The sequence below is a fragment of the Mauremys mutica genome, chromosome 3, assembly GCF_020497125.1.
Source record: "Mauremys mutica isolate MM-2020 ecotype Southern chromosome 3, ASM2049712v1, whole genome shotgun sequence".
NCBI classification, from domain to species: Eukaryota; Metazoa; Chordata; order Testudines; family Geoemydidae; genus Mauremys; species Mauremys mutica.
The window spans coordinates 114,192,670-114,214,463 of NC_059074.1; the positions used below are offsets into that span (position 1 = coordinate 114,192,670).

At 41.0% G+C, this 21,794-nt stretch overlaps 1 protein-coding gene across 3 annotated transcripts in view; it reads left to right on the forward strand.

Moving 5' to 3' along the window:
- The window catches only part of AKAP12 (A-kinase anchoring protein 12), a 143,157-nt gene extending 123,648 nt beyond the window's left edge, over positions 1–19,509 (forward strand). For all 3 annotated transcript variants that reach the window (XM_045009783.1, XM_045009784.1, XM_045009785.1), the window contains 2 exons: positions 2,073–8,313; positions 15,043–19,509. In XM_045009783.1, coding sequence (XP_044865718.1) covers positions 2,073–8,305 — 6,233 coding nt within the window. In that variant the 3' untranslated portion in view covers positions 8,306–8,313; positions 15,043–19,509. The remainder of the gene's footprint in view (positions 1–2,072; positions 8,314–15,042) is intronic.
- Positions 19,510–21,794: the final 2,285 nt, after the last annotated feature.

Sequence of the window (21,794 nt, forward strand, 5' to 3'; positions counted from 1 at the left end):
GGTCAGCACAAGGTCTATGTTGATTATATGGAATTCAATAATTTTAACTATCATAAGTCAGTAGTTGTGAGTGGAACGCAATGCATTCCTGCATTCATTTCTTCTGTGTGCGTTTTGGAGTCTCTGAGCTTTTCCTTTTACTTACATTCCAAACCCCTCCTCCTCCTCCCCCCCCCCCCCCGCCCCCATGCCGTTCCATTTTATTTTTCCTGCTAAGTGCATTTGGCCATTAGGGTAACATTATAATCTTATAGTCTAAACATTAGAGTGCATACACTGCATTTAAGTTCACAACTGCTGTCTCTCTTGGGTTGTTGCTAACCGTACTGGCAATATACTAATAAGGACACAGTCGTTGGCACATTTTGCCAAAACAACTATAATGTACTATATAAATCAAGAACCCTGGCACTCATCCAGAAAGACTACAGTGCCTATTAGAATTCTGATTGTACTCCATGTAAGGCATAAACTAAACTGTCTCCACCTACAGGCCAAATGATCTTAGCAGGAAACCTGTAATGAGATTTGCCCCCTTTGACGATCTGTAGGAAACCAGGAAGGGGGGCTCAGAGACTGACATGCACAGAAGCAGGTGTCAGCATGTGGTGCAGAAAGGTTCATTGTAAGTAGAAAATAACCTAAAATGTTGGATGAAAATCTTACTTTTTTTTTAATTATAAGGCTCTGGAAAATCTCTTGTGGAGGGGAAAAAATAAACATCTTTTAGTCTGTATTTTTATTTAGAGTTAAATTGTGATTTGTTTGGCAGTGCAGGGGAGTAAGAGGGTGGAAGACACCGCATTCTGTTGCATTCTACCATACCTGCGCAGGGAGGGAGATGGAATGACTAGTACTCCCACTCCTGTGCATGGACCTGAGAGTGGTAGGGAACAGGAAGATCCTGGTCGATCCTCCACCCCAATACTATAACCAGCACCACTGCACCAGAGGACATGCATTACATAGAGTGCATAATATAGACCAGATGGCGTGTACTTGTTCTCTTTTCCTTCCCTCCCCACACTATTGTATTTTTTTAAATCAGATGTCCTCTGCCTTCACTGGGGCACTGCTCTGTCTAATGGGGGTAAAAGCCACTAGAGCAGCACCCAGGGAGCAGCTAAGCAGAGATAAAGCTGCTAGGATCTGAGATTAAAACTGGGTTCTTGCCTTCTCATGCATCTGTTGTGTATTTGGTTGTCATGGGTTTTGTTACTATGGCAACTGAGTTAGACTATTAAGGGATAGCTCAGCCGGTTTCAACCGGCTGAGGAAGTTCTCTGTTTCTGTAAATAAAATGGAGGTTTTGGTTAGCTGTCTGCTCTCTGGCCTCAAGTGATTGCTTCCTACACCGGCTGCCCCTAGGACATAACAGCATCATCACCAGCTTTGATTCTGCAAGCCAAACTATATTATTTTTACACCTCTGCAACCTCACTGATTTGATAAGCTGTTGCACTGGTGAGTTGATAAGATCTAGCCGTCAGAACATTTCAATACTGGCAATGTGTGGAAAAGGCAAGAACCCAGTTTGATTTTAAGATCTCAGGGTGAGTTTGCAGGATTGGTGCTTTCATTCTTGATGCTATGCTCTTCTCCTAACTGGGAATGAGGTTGAGCATCTGCTTCAGAAAAAATTACTAATGTCATATGTATCTTCTAAGTAGAGGCATTACTGAAGTGAACAGCTGTTTCCCAAACAAAACCTGAGAATTGAACTTGTTTTATACTCTTGAACTTCACTTGCCCAGAAAGAATGAGAGTGAGCTTAGAATGTTCTGAATGAGCTTTCTGTCAAGCAACAAGACCAATCCAGATATGATTTTCTTCACCTATCAGATGAGGGGGAAACTAGCTTTATAATAGCTGCAGATAAACCCTTAATTAGCAGACCTAAGAGGTGCCACCATACTACTGGAATTTATATTTTATAAGATCACCTTAAAATGTAAATATATATCTGTATTAAAAGTTGAAGTATGTATTATCTTTTGAGTGATTTTTAATACATATTTTAGTGAATTAAGATGGTAAATCTAATTTGTTTCTATCTGATTTTTACTTTACAGTTGGACAAAGCGAACCTGCGAATGTGATTGTAAAAGAAGAGCTAGCTGAAAATATGGAAGCCATGCCACCAGAATCAAATGATAAGGATGGTGTTGAAGACGGACAGAAAGATGTTCAAGAAGCTAACGAACAGTTGCCATCAGAAGAAGAAAAAGTAGAAGAGCTAGAACAGCCCAGTGAATCTCAGTCTAATGATGTTGGATTTAAAAAGGTTTTTAAATTTGTTGGTTTCAAGTTTACTGTTAAAAAAGATAAGACTGAAAAGTCTGAACCTGTTCAGCTACTGACTGTAAAAAAAGAGGAAGCAGAAGTGGCAGCAAATGGAGCTGGAGATCATAAAGAAGTCAAGTTAGAAATGGTGGAGGAAGCAACAGAAAGTGAGGTGACCCACCCTGCAGAAAAGATTGAAGAAGAACCAAAGAATGAGGAACAGAAAGATGAATCTCTTCCTGAAAAGGTAGCAGAAAGCCCAAGTGAGGAAGAGGCAGAAGGAAAAAAAGAACCTAGCAAGTCACCAGAGTCTCCAACAAATGGATTAGTTAATGAAACCGCATCACCACTAAGAAAATTTTTTACTCAGGGTTGGGCTGGGTTTAGGAAAAAGACAAGTTTTAGGAAGCCTAAAGAGGATGAGCAGCAGACTCCTGAGAAAGAAAAGGAAGAGCAAGAAAGAGAAGTGGCAGAGATCCCAGTAGAAGCACCTGAGAAGGAGAAAACTGAGAAAGAAAAGGAAGAGCAAGAAAGGGAAGTGACAGAGGTCCAAGTAGAAGCAAGTTTGAAGGAGGAAGTTGTTATTCCTTCTGAACAGTCACTTCCACAAGAGACCATTGAAAGTGTAAACAAGGAATCTGAAGTGTCCTTTGAAGAAAAAGTAGACCTATCCCCTGAAGAAAAACCAAAACCAGTGAAAGAATGTAAAATATCCTTAGAAGAAAAAACTGAAATACACTTTGAAGAGAAGTCTGAACTACCAGCTCCCACAACCATGGAAATATTTGGTGAAAAATTAGAAAAATCTAAAGAAGAATCTGAACCTGTAGCTCCAATGACAACAGAAGTGTTTGGTGAAAAAATTGAGAAACCTGAACCAAAAGCTCCACTGGCAACTGAAATCTTTGATGAAAAGTTAGAGGAAGAAGTTCATGTTAGCACTACAGAGGCAAAAGAGGTTAAAACAAATGAGATAGAACAGATGCCCTCCTCAGCTTCTGAACAATCAGTTGAAGGAGATGGTGAGCTACAAAGAATTCAACCCACTGAGGAACAACTAAAGGCCAAAGGAACAGTATGCATAGTAGTAGACGACCACATCAAGCAAACAGAACCAAGCCCTGAAGATGCAGCTGCATGTAAGCCTCCAGAAGGCATCACCACTGAGGTTGAACTGTTGTCATCACAAGAAAGAGCCAAAGTGCAAGGCAGCCCCCTAAAGAAACTTTTTACAGGAACTGGCTTAAAGAAGCTTTCTGGAAAGAAGCATAAAGGAAAGAGAGAAGAAACTAAGCCAGGGGAACAAGTAGAACAAATTCAACATTTAGCTGATTCCCCAGAAAGTCCAGAAGAACAAAAGGCAGAGAGCTCTGCCTCTTCACCTGAAGAATTAACAGAGCCTCCTTCTGTGGAGAAAGCCATAGATGCAACACAGGTCACTGAAACTGAAGAAGGAGTAATTTCAGATGTAGAGAGGAAAAGAGAGTGTGTAACTCCTTGGGCATCGTTTAAAAAGATGGTGACTCCCAAGAAACGTGTCAGAAGGCTTTCTGAAAGTGACAAAGAAGAAGAAATTGATAAGGCAAAGAGTGCTACCTTGTCTTCTACTGAAAGTGCAGTCTCTGAAAATCAGGAAGAAACTAAAGTAAATGGTGAGGAGCAGAAGCTAGAAAAAAGCACAGAAGAGCCAAAACGAAAGGTTGATACTTCTGTATCATGGGAAGCCTTAATTTGTGTAGGCTCCTCTAAGAAAAGAGCTAGGAAATCCTCCTCTTCTGATGAGGAAGTAGGACAGAGGCTTGCTCAAGAAGGCCAAAAAATAGATGAAGTTGGCCAAAGCAAAGAAACTGCTCCAGACATGATCCTAACTAGTTCCCAAGAAAGTGATCAAGGACAAGGAAGTTCCTCACCAGAACAAGCTGGAAGTCCATCTGAAGGAGAGGGTGTTTCAACCTGGGAATCATTTAAAAGATTAGTCACTCCAAGAAGAAAATCCAAAACCAAAATGGAAGAGAGAACTGAAGAATCTGTGTTAGTTTCCAGCATTGAACATTCTACTTCAGATGGTGAACCTGGAAAAGAAGAAACATGGGTTTCATTTAAAAAATTAATACCTGGTCGTCGGAAGAAAAAGTCAGACGGGAAGCCAGAACAAGCTTGTGTTGAGGAAGCTGGAGAAGAGATGACAGAAACCAATGAAGAAGACTCTGATGTTCCAGCTGTTGTTCCTTTATCTGAGTATGAAGCAGCTGAACAAGAGAAAATTGAGGCCCAACAAGCAACACAAGCGGAGGCAATAAGGGAAGAAACTTTAGATGAAAAGAGAGCTGAAAAATTAGAAGATACCTTAATTATTGAGCAATTTAATGAAGGACTGGTTCACGCAGTTACTGTGACTGTTGTAGAGGGGGAGAGAGCAGTTACCAGTATTGAAGAAAGGTCACCATCTTGGATATCTGCTACTGTGACAGAGTCCATTGAACAGGAAAAAGATGATGATGAACAAACTGAGCAGATATTTGAAACTGAAGTTCTTGTAGAAAAGACAGTGGTGGTTTCTAAAACTTTGCCAGAGTTGAGAAAGGACATTAGTGATGATACTATAGTAAGTGAGCTGGAGTTAACGTCAGAAGCATTGACAGCACTGGAAGAGGCAGCAGAAGTGTCCTGTGGTGAAGAAGCAACAGAAGTGTCCCTTGCAGAGGAGACGACTGAGATGGTTTCTGCAGTGTCACAGTTAACTGAATCCCCAGATACTACAGAAGAAGTTACACCTGTTCAGGAGATAGAAGGGACTGAGCAAAATTTAAAAGAATTAAATAAACAAACACAGGAAATTCTTGAGGAAGTTGTAGAAAGAGTGAAGCTATCAGATAAAGTACAGATTATTAGTGAAAGAACTGTGACTGGAGTCATAATTCAGTCAGTGCAGAAAATTGGATCTGAAATGAAAGATGAAGCTACAGTCATATGCAAAGAAACTGTGTTGGTTGAACAGTCCTTAAAGAAAGAAGAACCTGAAGAGGCTGACATTCAACACATGGAAAGTGCAGGAAGTGTTCGAGGCAGAAATGAAGCTGACGGAAGTGTTCTACAGGAAGTGTCAGAGATGAGTGAAAAGTGTGCAGTGATGAAGGAACACACAGAAGAAGCTAAAAGTCTGGATAGATTGGCAGATGAAAGTCAATGGCAAGAAACTGAACAAGCATTTATAGAAAGACATGAAGAAACATCTGAAGTAGAAAAGATTCTAGAGAAAGGTAAATTGAAAGACGAGGAATTTTACAGTAGTGTCACAATAACTACCAAGGCAGAGCATGAAGTGAAAGCTGAGTATGTTACAGTAGTAGAACAACAAGAAATTTCAACTGAAGAGGCCAAAGTGAATTTAAAAGTAATAATTCCAGGTGAAATCACAGATGAAGGTGCTCCAGAAGTGGATGGATCTGAAAGTGAAACACATGAAGCAAAGCTTGAGATGTCCCAGGAATTCAAGCAAGTGGTGGACATGGTGCCTAACTTAGAATCAAAATGCATGAAAGTAACTGTAACAGAAGCCCCTTTGCAGAGTGAGGCAGAAGATGCCATGCTCTCTTCAGAATCAAAACGTACAGAAGCAACTGCAGCTCAGTCCCCCACTGACATCCCAGTGCCGAGTGAAAGGGAACATGCCAGCGAGGCCTTAGAACCAAAATGCACAGAAGCACATGTAGATGAGGCCCCTGTGCAGAGTGGGGTAACTGAGGTTCCTGTGAAGAATGAGGTGGAAGATGCCGTGCTCATCTTAGACTCGGAATGCACTGAAGCAGTTGCAACTGAAGCTCCAGTGCAGAGTGATGTGACTGAGGCCTCTGTGCAAAGTGAGGGGCAAGATGCTATGCTTACCTTGGAACCTAAGGGCACTGAGGCCACTGTGCGGAGTGAGGTGGAAGGAATTGCTACTGAGGGGGTGATGCAGAGTGAGGTAACTGAGGCTCCTGTGAAGAAAGAGGTGGAAGGTGCCGTGCTTATCTTAGAAGCAGAATGCACTGAAACAGTTTCATCTGAGGCTCCAATGCAGAGTGATGTGACTGAGGCCGCTGTGCAAAGTGGGGTGGAAGATGCTGTGCATATTGTAGAAAAAGAATGCACAGAAGCACTTGCAACTGAGGCTCCTATGCAAAGTGAGGTGCAAGATGCCTTGCTTCTCTTGGAATCCAAATGCACAGAAGCAATTGCTGCTGAGGCCACTGTGCAGAGTGAGGTAACTGAGGAGGCTACAGTGCAGAATGAGGTGGACGATTCCATGCTTACCTTAGAATCAAAATGCACAGAAATCACTGCAATAGAGACCACCGTGAAGAATGAGGGAACTGAGATCCCTATGCAGAGTGAGATGGAAGATGCCCTGCTTTCCTTAGAATCAAAATGCACAGAGATAATTGTAACTGGGGATGCAATGCAGAGTGGGGTAACTGAGGCACCTGTGAAGACAGAGGTAGAAGATGCTGTGCTTACCTTGGAATCAGAACACATTGAAGCGGTTGCAGCTGAGGCTCCCATGCAGAATGATGTAGAAGATGCGCCATCTAACCTAGTATCAGAATACCCAGGGGCAGTTGTAAATGGGGCCCCTCTACAGAGCGACATATGTCCTAAAGAACTGCCTGTGTGTGGAAAGGGAGACGAAGAGGAGCCTATGGAAGCAAAACAAACACTTCTACTGACTGCGACAAGTTCAAATGACAATCAGCGAGAGGAAACCAAGTTTGAGCTAATGACGGAAGTGGAAAAAGATTTGTTTGAATCTGGAAAATTGGAACTTGCAAGCGGTGATAAACTTTATTCAACTCCAGTGCAGCAAGAGATTTTAGCTGTGCAGCTGGAAGATACTGGCTCACCCATTCCTAGTATTGAAAGCTCTGAGGCTCAAAAAGCATCTGTGCCTGTTACAGCTGCAGCAATTGAAGAACAAATCATTGCAGAAACTGTAACATCTATGGAAACCTCAGCTGAAACTTTAAAGCCTTTAGAAGCAGTGCCTGAAAAACTATTTCCTGAACTAGTCCAAGATATTGCCACTGCTCATTCGGGATTTGAGGCTGCAAACAGTAGGAGTGAAGAAACTGCAACAGTGTCAGTATCAGAGATGACCGCTGCAATGGTGGATGGAATGACTGAGAAAGCAACAAGATGTACACAACCTGATTTGATCCAAAAAGATTACATGGATGACACAACCCAGGGGAAGGAGCAACAGAAGCCAGAGCTTAGGGAAGAAGCTGGGGAAAAACTAGCTTCTCAAGATACAAAAAGCCCATCTCTAACCCACAGAGAATTCGAAAAAGATACTGTTCAGTCTGTCACTATAGAATCTCAGAGTACAAAAATTGTATTAAAGATAATTCAGACTGCCGTTGACAAACTTGAAAGAACAGAAGAGCCAGCTGCTGTGTGCATGGAATCCCAGCAGCAGATTGAATCAACAGACGGAAGTCAAAAAGGTATAAATATATCTGAAGTTCAGGAAAGTGTACAAGCTCATCAGCAGCTTCTTGTAAAAGGTGAAAAGACAATAGAGAGTAAAGAACAAGAGTTCCAGCAAGCAAGTACAGTCAAACATACTATTTTAACACAGTCTGCAGAGAAACAAGCTACCCTAGAACAAACAGAAGATGCGTCATTCATTTCTGATATGTCGAAAGAGGTTGAAATTCAGGATTCAGGAAAGATTGTAGCTGTCCCTGAAGATGTTTCAAGTGAAAGTTTAGGGGCTCAAAACTCAGCGATAGATATGAGTGTTTCAGAAGACTTATCCAAAGAGACAAGAACAGACCAACCAAAGCTAAAAGAAAAAGAAGCGGGGCAGACTGTGGCCACCCAAGAGAAATATATGGTTCAGCAAACACATATAGGAAGGAAGGAAGACAAACATAGCCAACCAGTGGAAGACATGAAGAGACACACAGAGGAAGATGTAAATAATCAAGAATATGCATCTGGTGGGAGTCCACAATCAAAGTCAGAGCTCACCAAATCTTGAGACCCAATGTAAGTAGCATTTTCATTACATATTTTTTGGTAGCATTATTCAGAATCTTCATTTTTTCATTGTTACTGATTTGATACTGTGTAGTGTCTTTTGCATGCATCAAAGACCTCCTCAAGACTGCAAACCAGGGCCAAAATTTTCAAATTATTTTGCCTAATTTGAGACAACTAGACCCATATTGGTTGAAACTATAGTAAAGAACAGAATTAACAGACACACAGATGAACACAATCTGAGGAAGAGTCAACACTGCTTTTGTAAAGGGAAAGCATGTCTCACCAATCTTTATTAGAATTCTTTGGACAAGGGTGATCCAGTGGATACAGTGTACTTGACCTTTCAGAAAGCCTTTGACACGGTCTCTCACCAAAGGCTTTTGGGCAGAGTAAGCAGTCATGGGATAAGAGGGAAGGTCCTCTCATGGATCAGTAACCAGTTAAAAGAAAACAAAGGGTAGAAATAAATGGTCAGTTTTCAGAATGGAGGGATCTATACTGGATCCAGTGCGGATCTGGGAAAAGGGGTAAACAATGAGGTGGCAAGATTTGCAGAAGGTACAAAATTACTCCGATAAATCCAAAGCAGACTGCAAAGAGTTACAAAGGGATCTCAGAAAACTGGGTGACTGGGCAAGCAATTGGCAGATGAAATTTTAATGTTGATAAATGCAAAGTAAGGCATATTGGGAAAACATAATCCCAACTATACTTACAAAATGATGGGGATCTAAATCAGCTGTTAGCACTCAAGAAAGAGATCTTGGAGTCATTGTGGTGGCAGTGAAAAAAGCTAACAATGTTAGGAACCATTAGGAAAGGGATAGCTAATAAGACACACACTATCATTATGCCACTATATATTTCCATGGTACATCCACACCTTGAATACTGCATGCAGTTCTAGTCACCACATCTCAAAAAAAGTTTATTAGAATTTTAAAAGGTACAGAGAAGAGCAACAAAAATGATTAAGGTATGGAACAGCTTCCTTGTGCAGAGAGATTAAAAAGACTGGGACTTTTCAGCTTGGAAAAGAGATGATTAAGTAGGGGATAGAATAGAGGTCTAGAAAATTGTGAATGATGTGGAAGTGAATAAGTAAGCGTTATTTACTCCTTTACACAATTAAAAAAAAAAAAGTCACCCAATGAAATTAATAGGCAGCAGGTTTAAAACAAAAGGAAGTACTTCTTCATACAGTGGACAGTCAACCTGTGGAACTCATTTCCAGGAGATGTTGTGAAGGGAAAAAATATAATGGGGTTCCAAAAAGAATTAGATTAGTTCATGGAGGATAGGTCCATCAATGGCTATTAGCCAAGATGGTCAGAGAGAACCACATGCTCTGGGTGTCCCTTGTCTCTGATTGCCAGAAGCTGGGAGTGAACAACAGGGGATGGGTTTCAGTGGTAGCGTGTTAGTCTGTATAAGCAAAAAAAAAAAAAAAAAAAAAAAAAAAGGTCCTTGTGGCACCTTAGAGACTAACAATTTTATTTAGGCATAAGCTTTCATGGGCTAGAACCCACTTCATCAGATGTATGAAGTAAAAGATGAGCAGGTATAAATACATGAAAGGATGGGGGTGCTTTACCAAGTGTTAAGTCAGTCTAATGAGATAAATCAATTAACAGCAGGATACCAAGGGAGGAGAAATCTCTTTTGAAGTGGTAAGAGAGTGGCCCATTACAGACAGTTGACAAGGTGTGAGTAACAGTAGGGAGAAATTAGTATTGGGGAAATTACATTTAGCTTTTGTAATGACCCAACCACTCCTAGTCTTTATTCAAGCCTAACCTAATGGTATCTAGTTTGCAAATGAATTCCAGTTCTGCAGCTTCATGTTGGAGTCTGTTTTTGAAGTTTTTTTGTTGAAGAATTGCCACTTTGAGGTCTGCTATTGAGTGACCAGAGAGATTTAAGTGTTCTCCTGCTGGTTTTTGAATGTTATGATTCCTGATGTCAGATTTGCGTCCATTTATTCTTTTGTATAAAAACTGTCTGGTTTGGCCAATGTACATGGCAGAGGGGCATTGCTGGCACATGATGGCACATATCACATTGGTAGATGTGCAGGTGAACGAGCCCCTGATGGTGTGGCTGATGTGGTTAGGTCCTATGATGGTGTCCCTTGAATAGATATGTGGACAGAGTTGGCACCGGGGTTTGTAGCAGGGTTTGGTTCCTGGGTTGGTATTTTTGTTGTGTGGTGTGTAGTTGCTGATGACTATTTGCTTCAGGTTGGGGGGCTGTCTGTAAGTGAGGACTGGCCTGTCTCCCAAGGTCTGTGATGGTGAGGGATTGTCCGTCAGGATAAGTTGTAGATCATTGATGATGCGCTGGAGAGGTTTTAGTTGTGGGCTGTAGGTGACAGCTAGTGTACTTTAGAGCTTGGCTGAAGACAATGGATTGTGTGATGTGGTCTGGATGAAAGCTGGAGGCATGTAGGTAAGTATAGTGTTCAGTAGGTTTCCAGTATAGGGTGGTGTTTATGTGACCATTGTGTATTAGCACTGTAGTGTCCAGGAAGTGGACCTCTTGTGTGGACTGGTCCAGGCTGAGGTTGATGGTAGGGTGGAATTCGTTGAAATCTTGGTGGAATTCCTCAAGGCCCTCCTTCCCATGGGTCCAGATGATGAAGATGTCATCAATGTAGTGCAAGTAGAGTAGGGGCATAAGGAGATGAGAACTGAAGAAGCGTCGTTCTAAGTCAGCCATAAAAATGTTGGCATATTGAGGGGCCATGTGGGTACCCATTGCAGTCCCACTGACTTGAAGGTATAAATTGTCCCCACATCTGAAATAGTTGTGGGTGAGGACAAAAAAGTCACAAAGTTCAGCCACCAGGTTTGCCTTGACATTATCGGGGATACTGTTCCTGATGGCTTGTAGTCCAGCTTTGTGTGGAATGTTGATGTAGAGGGCTTCTACATCCATAATGGCCAGGGTGGTATTTTCTGGAAGATCATCAAAGGATTGTAGTTTCCTCTGAATCACCTGGCATTGGCCACTGTCGGAAGACAGGCTACTGGGCTAGATGAACCATTGGTCTGACCCAGTATGGCCATTATGTTCCTATCTAAAAACGTAAATAAGGAGCCTTATTTTTAAAAGTTGTTGAGTACTCACAGCTTCCATTGTCAACAAGAGAACCTGCACCTCTGAAAATTAGGCCACTTTTATTCAGTAGAAGCAACAGATCTTTTGGATGAGATGTAAAGCAGAGGGCTTGAACAGCTGTAGTAGTCAACTTCATGGGTAATTAATCTCCACTTGCTTACTGTATTATCCTTCACCTGCTGTCCCCCATTAGTTCCAATTGGAGCTGTGCATACTCAACACCTTGGGAAATCAGAACACTTTTATTCAGGTGCAGCACAGCACTGTTTCTCTTGAGAGAGCTATTCCTCCCCTTTATGCCTTGGGGGAGCCGTGCTCCCCTACAGGTCCCCCATCCCCCTTCTTGGGTAGTACAGTGAGAGTTTGCTCCACTTCTCATTTTAGTCTTCGCTCATCAATGAATAGGGGGGAATTCCAGCAACAATCCTGGGGGTAATATGGGACATGCAGCTATATTACTGTCATCTTACAAGCTAAGCAAGTTACAAGCTAGTCAGTACTTGGATGAGAGACCTCCAAGGAAACCCCAGTTGCTGCAGGAAATGCTGATAATTCAGTAGTGGCAGTCTTTCCTCTGGCTCAGTATTAAACTGTTGGTGTCAATTGAGACAGAAAACAGAAGTTCTAACCATTTCTATTGCCGTTGTCATTTTGCCTCTGAAAATTAGAGGCCAAATCATCAACTGGTGTAAGTCAGTTACTCTGTAGACTTCAAATAGAGCTGTCCTGATTTATGTTAGATCTGATCTTAGATTTCCAGAAGAATGTAACCTGGGAACTGGCTAATTTCCGAGTTTAAGAGGTAGCCACTTGAGTGTTGGACCCCTGGGAGGAGGGTCGGTTTCTGGCCACTGGAAGATGGGTCTGCTTCAGGACTTTTGAAAGAAAAAACTCACACCTACTTATCCTTTGCTGGCAGTCTCCTCCTTCTCATCTTGTGAACCTGCTTCCCTTGCTACTGGTACCCAGCCATCCTGTTTGGCTGAAAACCAGCGGCGCAAAAACCAGTACAGAACCTGTGAGGCAAACTGGGATAATGAGGCTGTGATGCTGCCACCTTCTTGTTGTTGTATTAGAGTTCTGTGGAAGTGAGAGACGTGTTGTTCTCTTCAGAGCAAGAAGTGAGATGGGGATTCTGCTGGGAAATGAAGACAAGGGGTCAAGTACTGAAAAAGAGTCCCTTCAGTGTAGGAAAAAACTCTTAAAAACTATACAAACACAGCAGGGAAATGCAGCCACTTATATAAAACTCCAGTCAGTGTCAGCTGGTGGATAATTATGAGCAACTTGACAATAACAAACCAGTGCAGCCATGTCATTTAAGCTTCTGTGATGTATGATTTAAAAATAATTAACATGTTTAAATTCTGAAAGCTATGTTGACAGTATCTTTAAGTAAAATAATCCAGCTATATACCTGTGTGTTGACTTGCCTTTCAACAAGAACTGAAACAACTGGAGAAGGTGAAAGTTCAAGTTCAGCTGTCTATGGCCAGAAAATTGGCATGGATTCTAGAATGGATTAGTTCCTGGTTAAGCATTTGAGTTTCCAGGGTAATTTGGAAGGTTGCGCATTTATCTGTCTTTCCCCCACTTAAATGACTCTGCTAACAAAGGAAAAAATTTGGGGTATGTCTGGGGAAGAAGTAGAATTTTTCTCTGAAATGAAGTTAGGTGAACAAATAGTTACTGAATTATTGATATCCTAAATTGTGTTCATCCTTTTTTTTTTTTTCCATTTTCATAAAAAACAATGGAAAAGGAGAGAGAGTTTAACTGATTTTTTTCAGGTCTCCTATTTCCGATGTAGAGTACAAGACAAAGTTTTGGTGGCTACATTCCGATTTTAAATCTTCAGATTTAAATTAGTAATGTCAGAATGATACCTCAGTCCAGAAGATGTTAAAATAGGCTATCAAATGACCAATCACTAGGGTAGCTTGTCAATGTAGAAAAGAGAATGTTTACATATACTGAAGCTAATCAGACACGCTGTTGAAAACAGTGGAAATAAAATGAAAATGTAGTGATCATCACCCTTGAAAATTCTTCTAACACTTTTGCCAGATTCTAGATTTAGAACATGTATTTAGGGTGTGCCTCCATGTTCTGCTACTCCCTCATGTCTCCTGCTACCCTCTCCCTGGATTTCCTTAGGTGCTCCATTTCTGTGAATCTTAGGAGTTCTGCAGGAAAAGGGCGTGAGAGTGCATTTAGTGAGGGTGTTGTGTTGTAGTGAGTGGGCTGACCAGAGCGTCGAGCTCAAGGAGGGCTGTGAAGAAGATGGTACAAATGTTGTCAGTGAGGTATGGGAAGTGTTCACTGGAGAAAATGGGAAAACTGAGCGAATAGTGAAGAAGGTTTTTATGGAGGCAGCAGAATGTGGGGCATGCAACAAGGACAGAACGGGGGTCTACGAGGCTTGTCACTGTACTCCAATATCTCCCCCTCAAGTCTAAAAAGGCTCTCGGTGCTTTCAGAAGATGAGCCTGGGATCTTAAATTCCTAACTCTGTTAGTCAGTAAAAATCATAGACTGAACAGACACTGGATTTATGCTTTTTACCAATCTGCAACCCACTACCCTCCTCTTATTGTACTATGACTGCAGAGCTTAATGAGCCACTCTACCTTTATATTATGTGCTAACTACTTATGCTAAACAATCTGGTCCACCTTGCATTTGGCTGTGTTGCTCAGTACCTTTTACAGACCTGAAGATGAGCTCTTTGTAAGGTCGAAAGCTTGTCTCTCTCACCAACAGAAGTTGGTCCAATAAAAGATATTACCTCACACACCTTGTCTCTTTAAAATGCTTAAGGGAGCCCAACTCCTGTGCATCTCCGAAGGCCCCAAGGCGTCCAGGCACCCTTCATTTTGGGCTTTGGGAGGTACACCGGAAGGGCAAAGGGAAAACTCCCTGGCTGTGTTGCCCTACAATCCTTTTGCTTTCTCCATCTGGCTCCCCCTCTCCAGCCGCATCCTAAGGTGTTGCTCATCACAGCCTTGTTCCAGCAGAAAGGTCTGACTTTTGATTAAGTGGTAATTGTTTAAGTGGGATTCCACTTGTTGGCTGGTATAACAACTTCCAAAATAATGATTTAGAGCTGTGGTTCTCAAACTTTTGTACTGGTGATCCCTTTCACACAACAAGCCTCTGAGTGCCACCCCCTTATAAATTTAAAACACTTTTAAAAATATTTAACACTATTATAAATACTGGAGGCGAAGCGGGATTTAGGGGTGGAGGCTAACCACTCACGACTCCCCATGTACTAACCTTGGAACCTCCTGAGGGGTCCCAACCCCCAGTTTGAGAACCCCTGATTTAAGAGGTGAAGATTTTCTCAGGTGTGTTTGGATTTTTCAAGTGAATTCTCTTTAAGGGGAGGTAATAGTCACAGGTCATCCTTACCCTTACCGTCAGTTGTGTTTAGCGTAGCATTTTATTTTTAAACTGGAGGATGTTAACTGAGTTGATGAGGTCTCTCTTCAACACCACTCTTGAAAAACAGCCTCACCACTTAAGGAAATTCTGAGGAAGAGTAGAAATTACTTGAGTGAAATTTGTGATTAATAAGGCTTTGTTAATATTTTTGTTCTTTTATTTCAGCTGTTCTGTTAAATGTGTGTGTTACATTTGGAGAGACCAGAATGTGAAGAAGGCAAAAGCAGAAAGTGGAACCTGCTGATTGGTCTGTGGACCAATGTTTCTGAATTGTGAGATTAGACCATCAATATCTGACGTCATTCCTTGAGAGTAGCTGACAATCCTGAGGAAATATCAGGAGCTTTAGTCATCACCCTCTACTCTTGGATGTTAACACTTCCTCTTTTCAAGACTTCTTTATTTTTGTTTGATGAAATGATTGAAAAAAGTGATGTCTTTGATTAAATGCTTTCCATAGCCTATTGGCAATGCCCAGTTTCTGTTGTTCCAGATTTCCCCCTTCTAACATGCTTCCAAAACTGGAGTGTAATTCTTGATGTATTTATATGTATATCATAAACCCAGTTCTGATTGTAATGTATATTTTCCTCTATCTTATGTTAAAAATACAAAATGACATACATTTGCATCACTATATGAGACTAAGTGCATGTGACCATAGTGAAGCACTGTGAGTGAGCTACAGCTGGCCACAAATTATCCCCATGAAATTTAGGCAGGTTTTCCACTTAGTGGAAGGGTGTAAGAACTGATATTTAAGGCATTATGCTAGTTGTTGTTCCTGCTTCCATAAAAGAACATTCATGATCGAAAGGTACATTTCCTATTTGGAAACCTACTGATATAAATTATTAGGCAGAAGTTAATTTTGCATCACTTCCTCTATAGGAAGTGCACTATAATTTTCTTGAAAACATTTAAAGTTCACTTTATTGCAATTTGATTTTTCTGACAGCACATGGTGGAAGCTGGAAGTCCTTGAGAGTTACAAATTTATCCATTTCAAATTGTTCAGCAACCTTGAAATGGCGATTTCAAGAAATTATTGTGCTTAAATCTCTGAGACAAAATATTTCAGCGTTATGAAGAAAAGGATTAACTGTTCTTATTTTTGCATTCTAATGTTACCCTGTCTCCTGGACCACACAAATGCCATGAAATGAGACATGTTCTTTTTAAAAAAATGTTTTGATAGATACTGCATTATGTCCGCTCCATATTTATGCCCACTTCTTTAGAACTGTGTGTTTCATTATGCTCATGTACATTTGGCAAATTGTGATTTCTGAAAATGATTTAAATAAAATCTTTGCTTATACTTAGCTCTGTTGGTTTTAATTAAGACTTGGCAAACCTGGCACAAAATATTTCTCAATTTTGTCATGTGTTAAGTTACAAGTGTAGATCAGTGCATACATAAAACTGGGCAGGCTTGAAATATTAAATAACTGAACAATTATTAAATGTTTAAAGTATTCTGTACTCGACCTTCTAGGCTCAGAACAAGCATGGTGGGTCGTCAGTAGTCTTAGATCTGGTTTTTAAAATACATGTTATATGTTGCACTTTGTGAACTTCACACCATTCTGGTTGAGCAAGATGTTGACCAATAACTTCATTATCCTATCTGTATAGTAATTTATTGTAAAATGAACTGTTTCCTTCTAATGTACCGAATGTTCTTGTTATGGCAGGTGCCTCCCAGTTTCTGGGGCTGCACAGTGTGCAAGCAAAGAAATGTGATGGATTGCACCATCTGGTGGTGGTTTTCTGCAACTTGCAGCTTGTTACTCAGAAAAAGTATGTTAGCCAACTAATTCACCTCTGGCAAGCAGATATGGGTTTCTCCTAAAATGTGTATAAAACACATGCATCTGCTAACAAAATACGGTCATGTCTGCACATACAAGCTTACAGTGGCACAGCTATACCAATAAAGCTGTGCTTCTATAAGATTGCTCATGTAGCCGCATTATGCCTATGGGGGAGAGCTCTCCCATTGACATAAAACCAGCTCAACGAGTGGTGGTAGCTATGTCAGCAAGATACAGTGCTGTGTACCCAAGTGTTTATGCCGGCAAAGCTTATATCACTCAGGGATGTGGGGTTTTTCCACACCCCAGAGTGTCAAAAGTTTTCCCAACATGAGTGCTAGTGTAGACATGCCTTAGTCTTAAGCGGAAAAGTGACAGGATCCTTGTGCTGTAATTGCTAAATGAGAATTCCAAATATCAGGTTGTTAGTTAGAGCATATTCCCACTGTACTTGGCATAAACCATCTCATCACAAAGTATTGGAGCAGGGAGATATTGGTCATCAGGCGTTAGAAACACAAAGTAATTTCTGCAGAAATATCCAGTTATGTGAAGTGTTTATAGCTATCTTCTGAACATTTTAGGGTACATTAGAAAATAGAGGGTTGAATGTATTTTTGTTTTACAATTTCTTTTCTTCATTTTTACTCTCTCTCCCCTCACCCCCTTGCTACTCTCTGTAAGAAGCACTCAAAGTGCTTAGCCCAGGAACAATGGTTGGGGTTTTTTTGTTTGTTTGTTTTAAATACTTCTAATTTATTGGCTAAAATTTCTCTGAAGTCCTTTTTTTTTTTTTCTTTTTTTCCCCCTTGACAGTTTTAACTGTAGTTGACTATCACTTCAGTCCTAAAATTGGGAAACTATTCTGAGTTAAGAGCAGGTCTTTAGTAACTTGTACTACAGGCAGATGATGCTGCAGTAAAACATTTAACCTGGGACACCTTAGCCCTAAAGAACAACCTAGTGCTCAGAACCTTTGAATCCCTTCTTTCAGCTCACTCATATTTTAACAGAAGTTAGTCATGCCTGTGAGACAGTCAATATTCTCCTACAAAGAACATGGCAGGAAGGGCCTTATTTTTGGCCCAATTATAACTGACGCCAATCTGCATTGTCACCGGTGCAACTTGCTAGAGTACTCCTGTGAATGCAGAATATAAAGATTTTTCTTAACTCACAGAAAAATATATAAAAGTTTAAAGTTGAGAAATGTGATATCAAACAATCCAGGCTGTCTTTCCTTAGTGGCAGCTTTCCCCCTTATCTTTGGGCATGAATTACAAAAGTAATTCTGACAATGGCTTGTCAGTTCCCAGAGGTTATGTTGCTTGTGTTATTTGTGCTTTTTATAACACCATGCAAAAGTGAAATCGGTTCCATTTGTACAAAATTATATACCTGTGTACGTTAAGCCATATTGCAATAACTGCAACAGGTAAAACAAAACAATAGCATGACCTGTGTAAACCTTTGTAGCTCCAAAGCTGTTAATAATATGTAAAGTTATTTCTTGTCTAAACCTCATTTAAAGAAAGCTAGCTTTTATCAAAATGTAAATTGTCTGTTGGTAGAAGCTGAGAAGCAAGTGCTTAATCTTGCTTGTTTTTTATATTAATCCTGGGCCTAGCTAAGCAATGCAACAAATGTTAACTGTATAACCAATGTTTCTTCTTGTAACAGACACCTATAAAATATGGCACCATTAAGACCTTCCTAATGGTGCAAGGAACATCTCTCTACATACAGATACTACTTTGTTCCAGTGTATTGCTTTGGACCCTGAAATACTCACGCTGCAACCTGTAGCTTGTGCTTAAACTCCAAGCTTGCAGCTTCCTCTAATCCAATGTACTGGGTTAAAAAAATGTTGATTTTCTATTTTCTGTTTTTAAGGTAGATTTTCACTGACTAAATAAAGTACAACCACAAGTTCATTCTAATGTGTGTACGTGTTTTGTAGTTTCGACTTCTTGGAAATGGTTTCTCTGTTTATTGATAAATCTCCAGACAAGAGAATAAGTTTTGCTGCTTGACAACAGTGTTGATTGACATCTTCTCATTCAGCTTTAGATCTGAATTTAAAAAAAATTAATTATATGATTACATTGAAGCTTCAGTTGTGTGGGTGTATGTATTAATGGGTATATGTAGTAAGCTATTTCAGAGGATTTTGAAGAACAATTTCCAGATTGAATTCAGGCTCGGTGATTGTCTTCAATGAGCAGGAAAGGCTATGGAATCAATTGTACACTTTCCTTGTGTAGCTACTGAAGTCAGGCAAAAATAAGGCATCAATGTGACTAAAGTTACAGCATAATACTGACATTGAATTGCCACAACAAATATGCAAAGCTCTCTGCACTGGCTCCCTGATCAGAATTTTCAAACGGTTTCCAACAGCACAGGGGTAACTCAACATCTCCCTTGAGATTATGCAAATAAATAAAAATTACATAGAAAGATTTAAACCCAAACATAAAAATTGGGGCTATCAAATGATAGAAGAAACTATATTGGGGAAAAAATACTTGACTCCTGTCCCTCCTTCAGCCTACCCTAGCAGCAAAAGGAAATTATAGTTGCGTCTGTAGGGCAAGCAGCATCAGGCCCTAGATTGCATTGGCCTCCCTTTTTATAGGACAGCAAGGTTTGCATCCTCCCAGTAAGTCTTATGTTGACATTAGTTTGTAGCCTCTTCCTCTCGATTCAGTTTGAAACCCAGATTAAAACATTGCTATGGTGAAGTTTTACAGATTGATTTGTGTGTTTTTCTTTTAAACTGAGACCATTTAATTAAAAAAAAAAGTGTTGGCCAGTATGTAGTGGTTATTTGGTTAATAAACTCTGCCTTTGTCCTCACTATTTGTGTTGTCTGTACATGTCCTTTTGTGGCCCTCATCACCACAGTGTCTGAGCCCCAGGGCAGGAAATGGTTGTTACCTTATCAATAGCAAGCATCCTAATTATTAAACTGAAGTGCTCAGTAAATGGGATGCTATTAGACTGGGTCCTTGCATCAATTTTTCTCAAAAGGCTAATGTTCCCAGTTTCTACCATAATAGGCAGTGAACAGACACCATGTTATCTTAGGAGGATGGTGCTGTTTGGTGATGGTGAGGGACTTCAATGGAGCTACACCACTTAACACCAGCTGAGAATTTGATCCAATTATGTCTTTACAGTTAACACTTACATTGTGCCTTAGCTGATATATATATATACTATAAAACATCAATTCCTACTGCCCATATGAACTAATGTATAGAATAGACTAGAGTAAATTTGTACTAAGCAAAAGCTTATAGGCAAAGCTGGATTTAAATATAACCTGAACATAAGAAAAATCCTGCTGTGGCTCTGAAGACTTCTTTGGGAACAACCACCATGATGACCCCACATAGGGTGGGATCAGGACATTGGAATGACAGAAATGGGGTGGAATTCAATAGTACAAAGCACATGATCATGTACTTAGGGTCCAATAAGGGTTTCTTCGAGCTGTTGCGGACTTGTCAGTTGGAAGCAATGGAGGAGGAGATGTCCTGGTCCGTTGGTCAATCACAGGATACCAAGCCACCAGCGTGATGCAGCTGCAAAAAGGCAAGTGTGCTCCTAGGCTTTATCTGGTGAGGCATTTCCTGCAGAGCTAGAGAAGTACAATGCCATTGTACAAGGCACTGGTGGTGTTGGACCTTATTTGGAATACTATGTACAATTCTGGTCACTTGCGTTAAAGAAAGAGGAATGGCAGTTGGAACAGATGCAGAGAAGAGCCACTGGGCTGGTCAAGGGAATGGAGGGCTTGTCTTAGGAAAATGGAAGAGCTTGGCTTGGTTAGGTAGCAAAAAAGCAAGAAATCATATCTCCTCAGCCTATCAGAAGGGTAAACAAGGGGGGGAGGGGAGAGGTATTAACCTGAAGGCCAATGTTGACACAAGAACAAATGGATATAAACTGGCCATGCCTGCAAAGAAGGTCTCTAACCATCAGAAGAGAGGGTAGAGGAGCCTCCACATAGGAGTTGTGAGGATGAACAACCTAGTTTTAAGAAAGAACAGGACATATTTATAAGTGAGGGTGTATGATGGGTTGCCTGTAATGGAGGGGGTGCAGGGCTCACCAGTATTAGGGCTCACTTCCAGTTTATGCTTTATATTCCTAAAAGCTCATGCTTCAGGGCTTCAGCCAGACTTGTAGGGGTCAGGAAGGAATCCCCCCCCCCCAATGTATTCTGGAATTATTTTTTGTCTCCTTCCTCTGAAGCATCAGGGACGGCTATAGCTGTAGATGGGATACTGGGGTGGACCACGGCTTTGAAGTGGCACCAAACATTCTCTCGGGTGTGTAACTGCCTGGTTCTTGCCCACATGGTAAGGGTCTAACTGATTCCCATAGGTGGGAGTGGGAAGGAATTCCCCCCCAGCTCAGCTTGATAGGCCCAAGTCTAGGATAGTAAGTGGTGAGCAACTTAACTATAGGCCTCACTACCTGCGTTCAGCTGAGGATGGCAAAGATTGCAAAGCCCCAGCTGAGACTGGCAAGGAGGCTCTTGCTGTTGGTATTGTTGGAGCGCGCTGGACCTGATTCTCCACCCCGTTGCAGCTGCACCTTGCAGAGTCAGTCACACCTGTGCAAAGTGAATACAGAACATGAGCAGATCTGTATGGTGGTATTTCTCATCCCTTGTCCCCAGGTCAAGGCAGTGGAGACTAACCTCCCCCCCCCCCCCCCGCCAAGTCTGAAAGGTCACTCTTAAGCTGAGTCGGGTTTTAGACTTCACTACTTTTCAGTCCAGGAGAGCAAGAATCTAGTGATCTGCAGGACAAGAGAAACTGATGTTGATTAGCATTTCATTAATTTTTTGTTTATATTTTAATCCCTGTAATTAAAGTTCTTACGTCCGTGGTTAGAGGCACTGTAGAAATTATCAAAATAACAGCTCTGAACCAGCTTATTTGAGGAGGTGGTGTTATGCAGAAAGACACAGATTACAGAGGATAATAATTGTTGTTTGAATTCCTCTGTCCACAAGCATAGTATTTAGTCTTTAAGGGGATCAGCTTCTGTACCAAATGACTGAAGGAGAGCTAACGTGACATC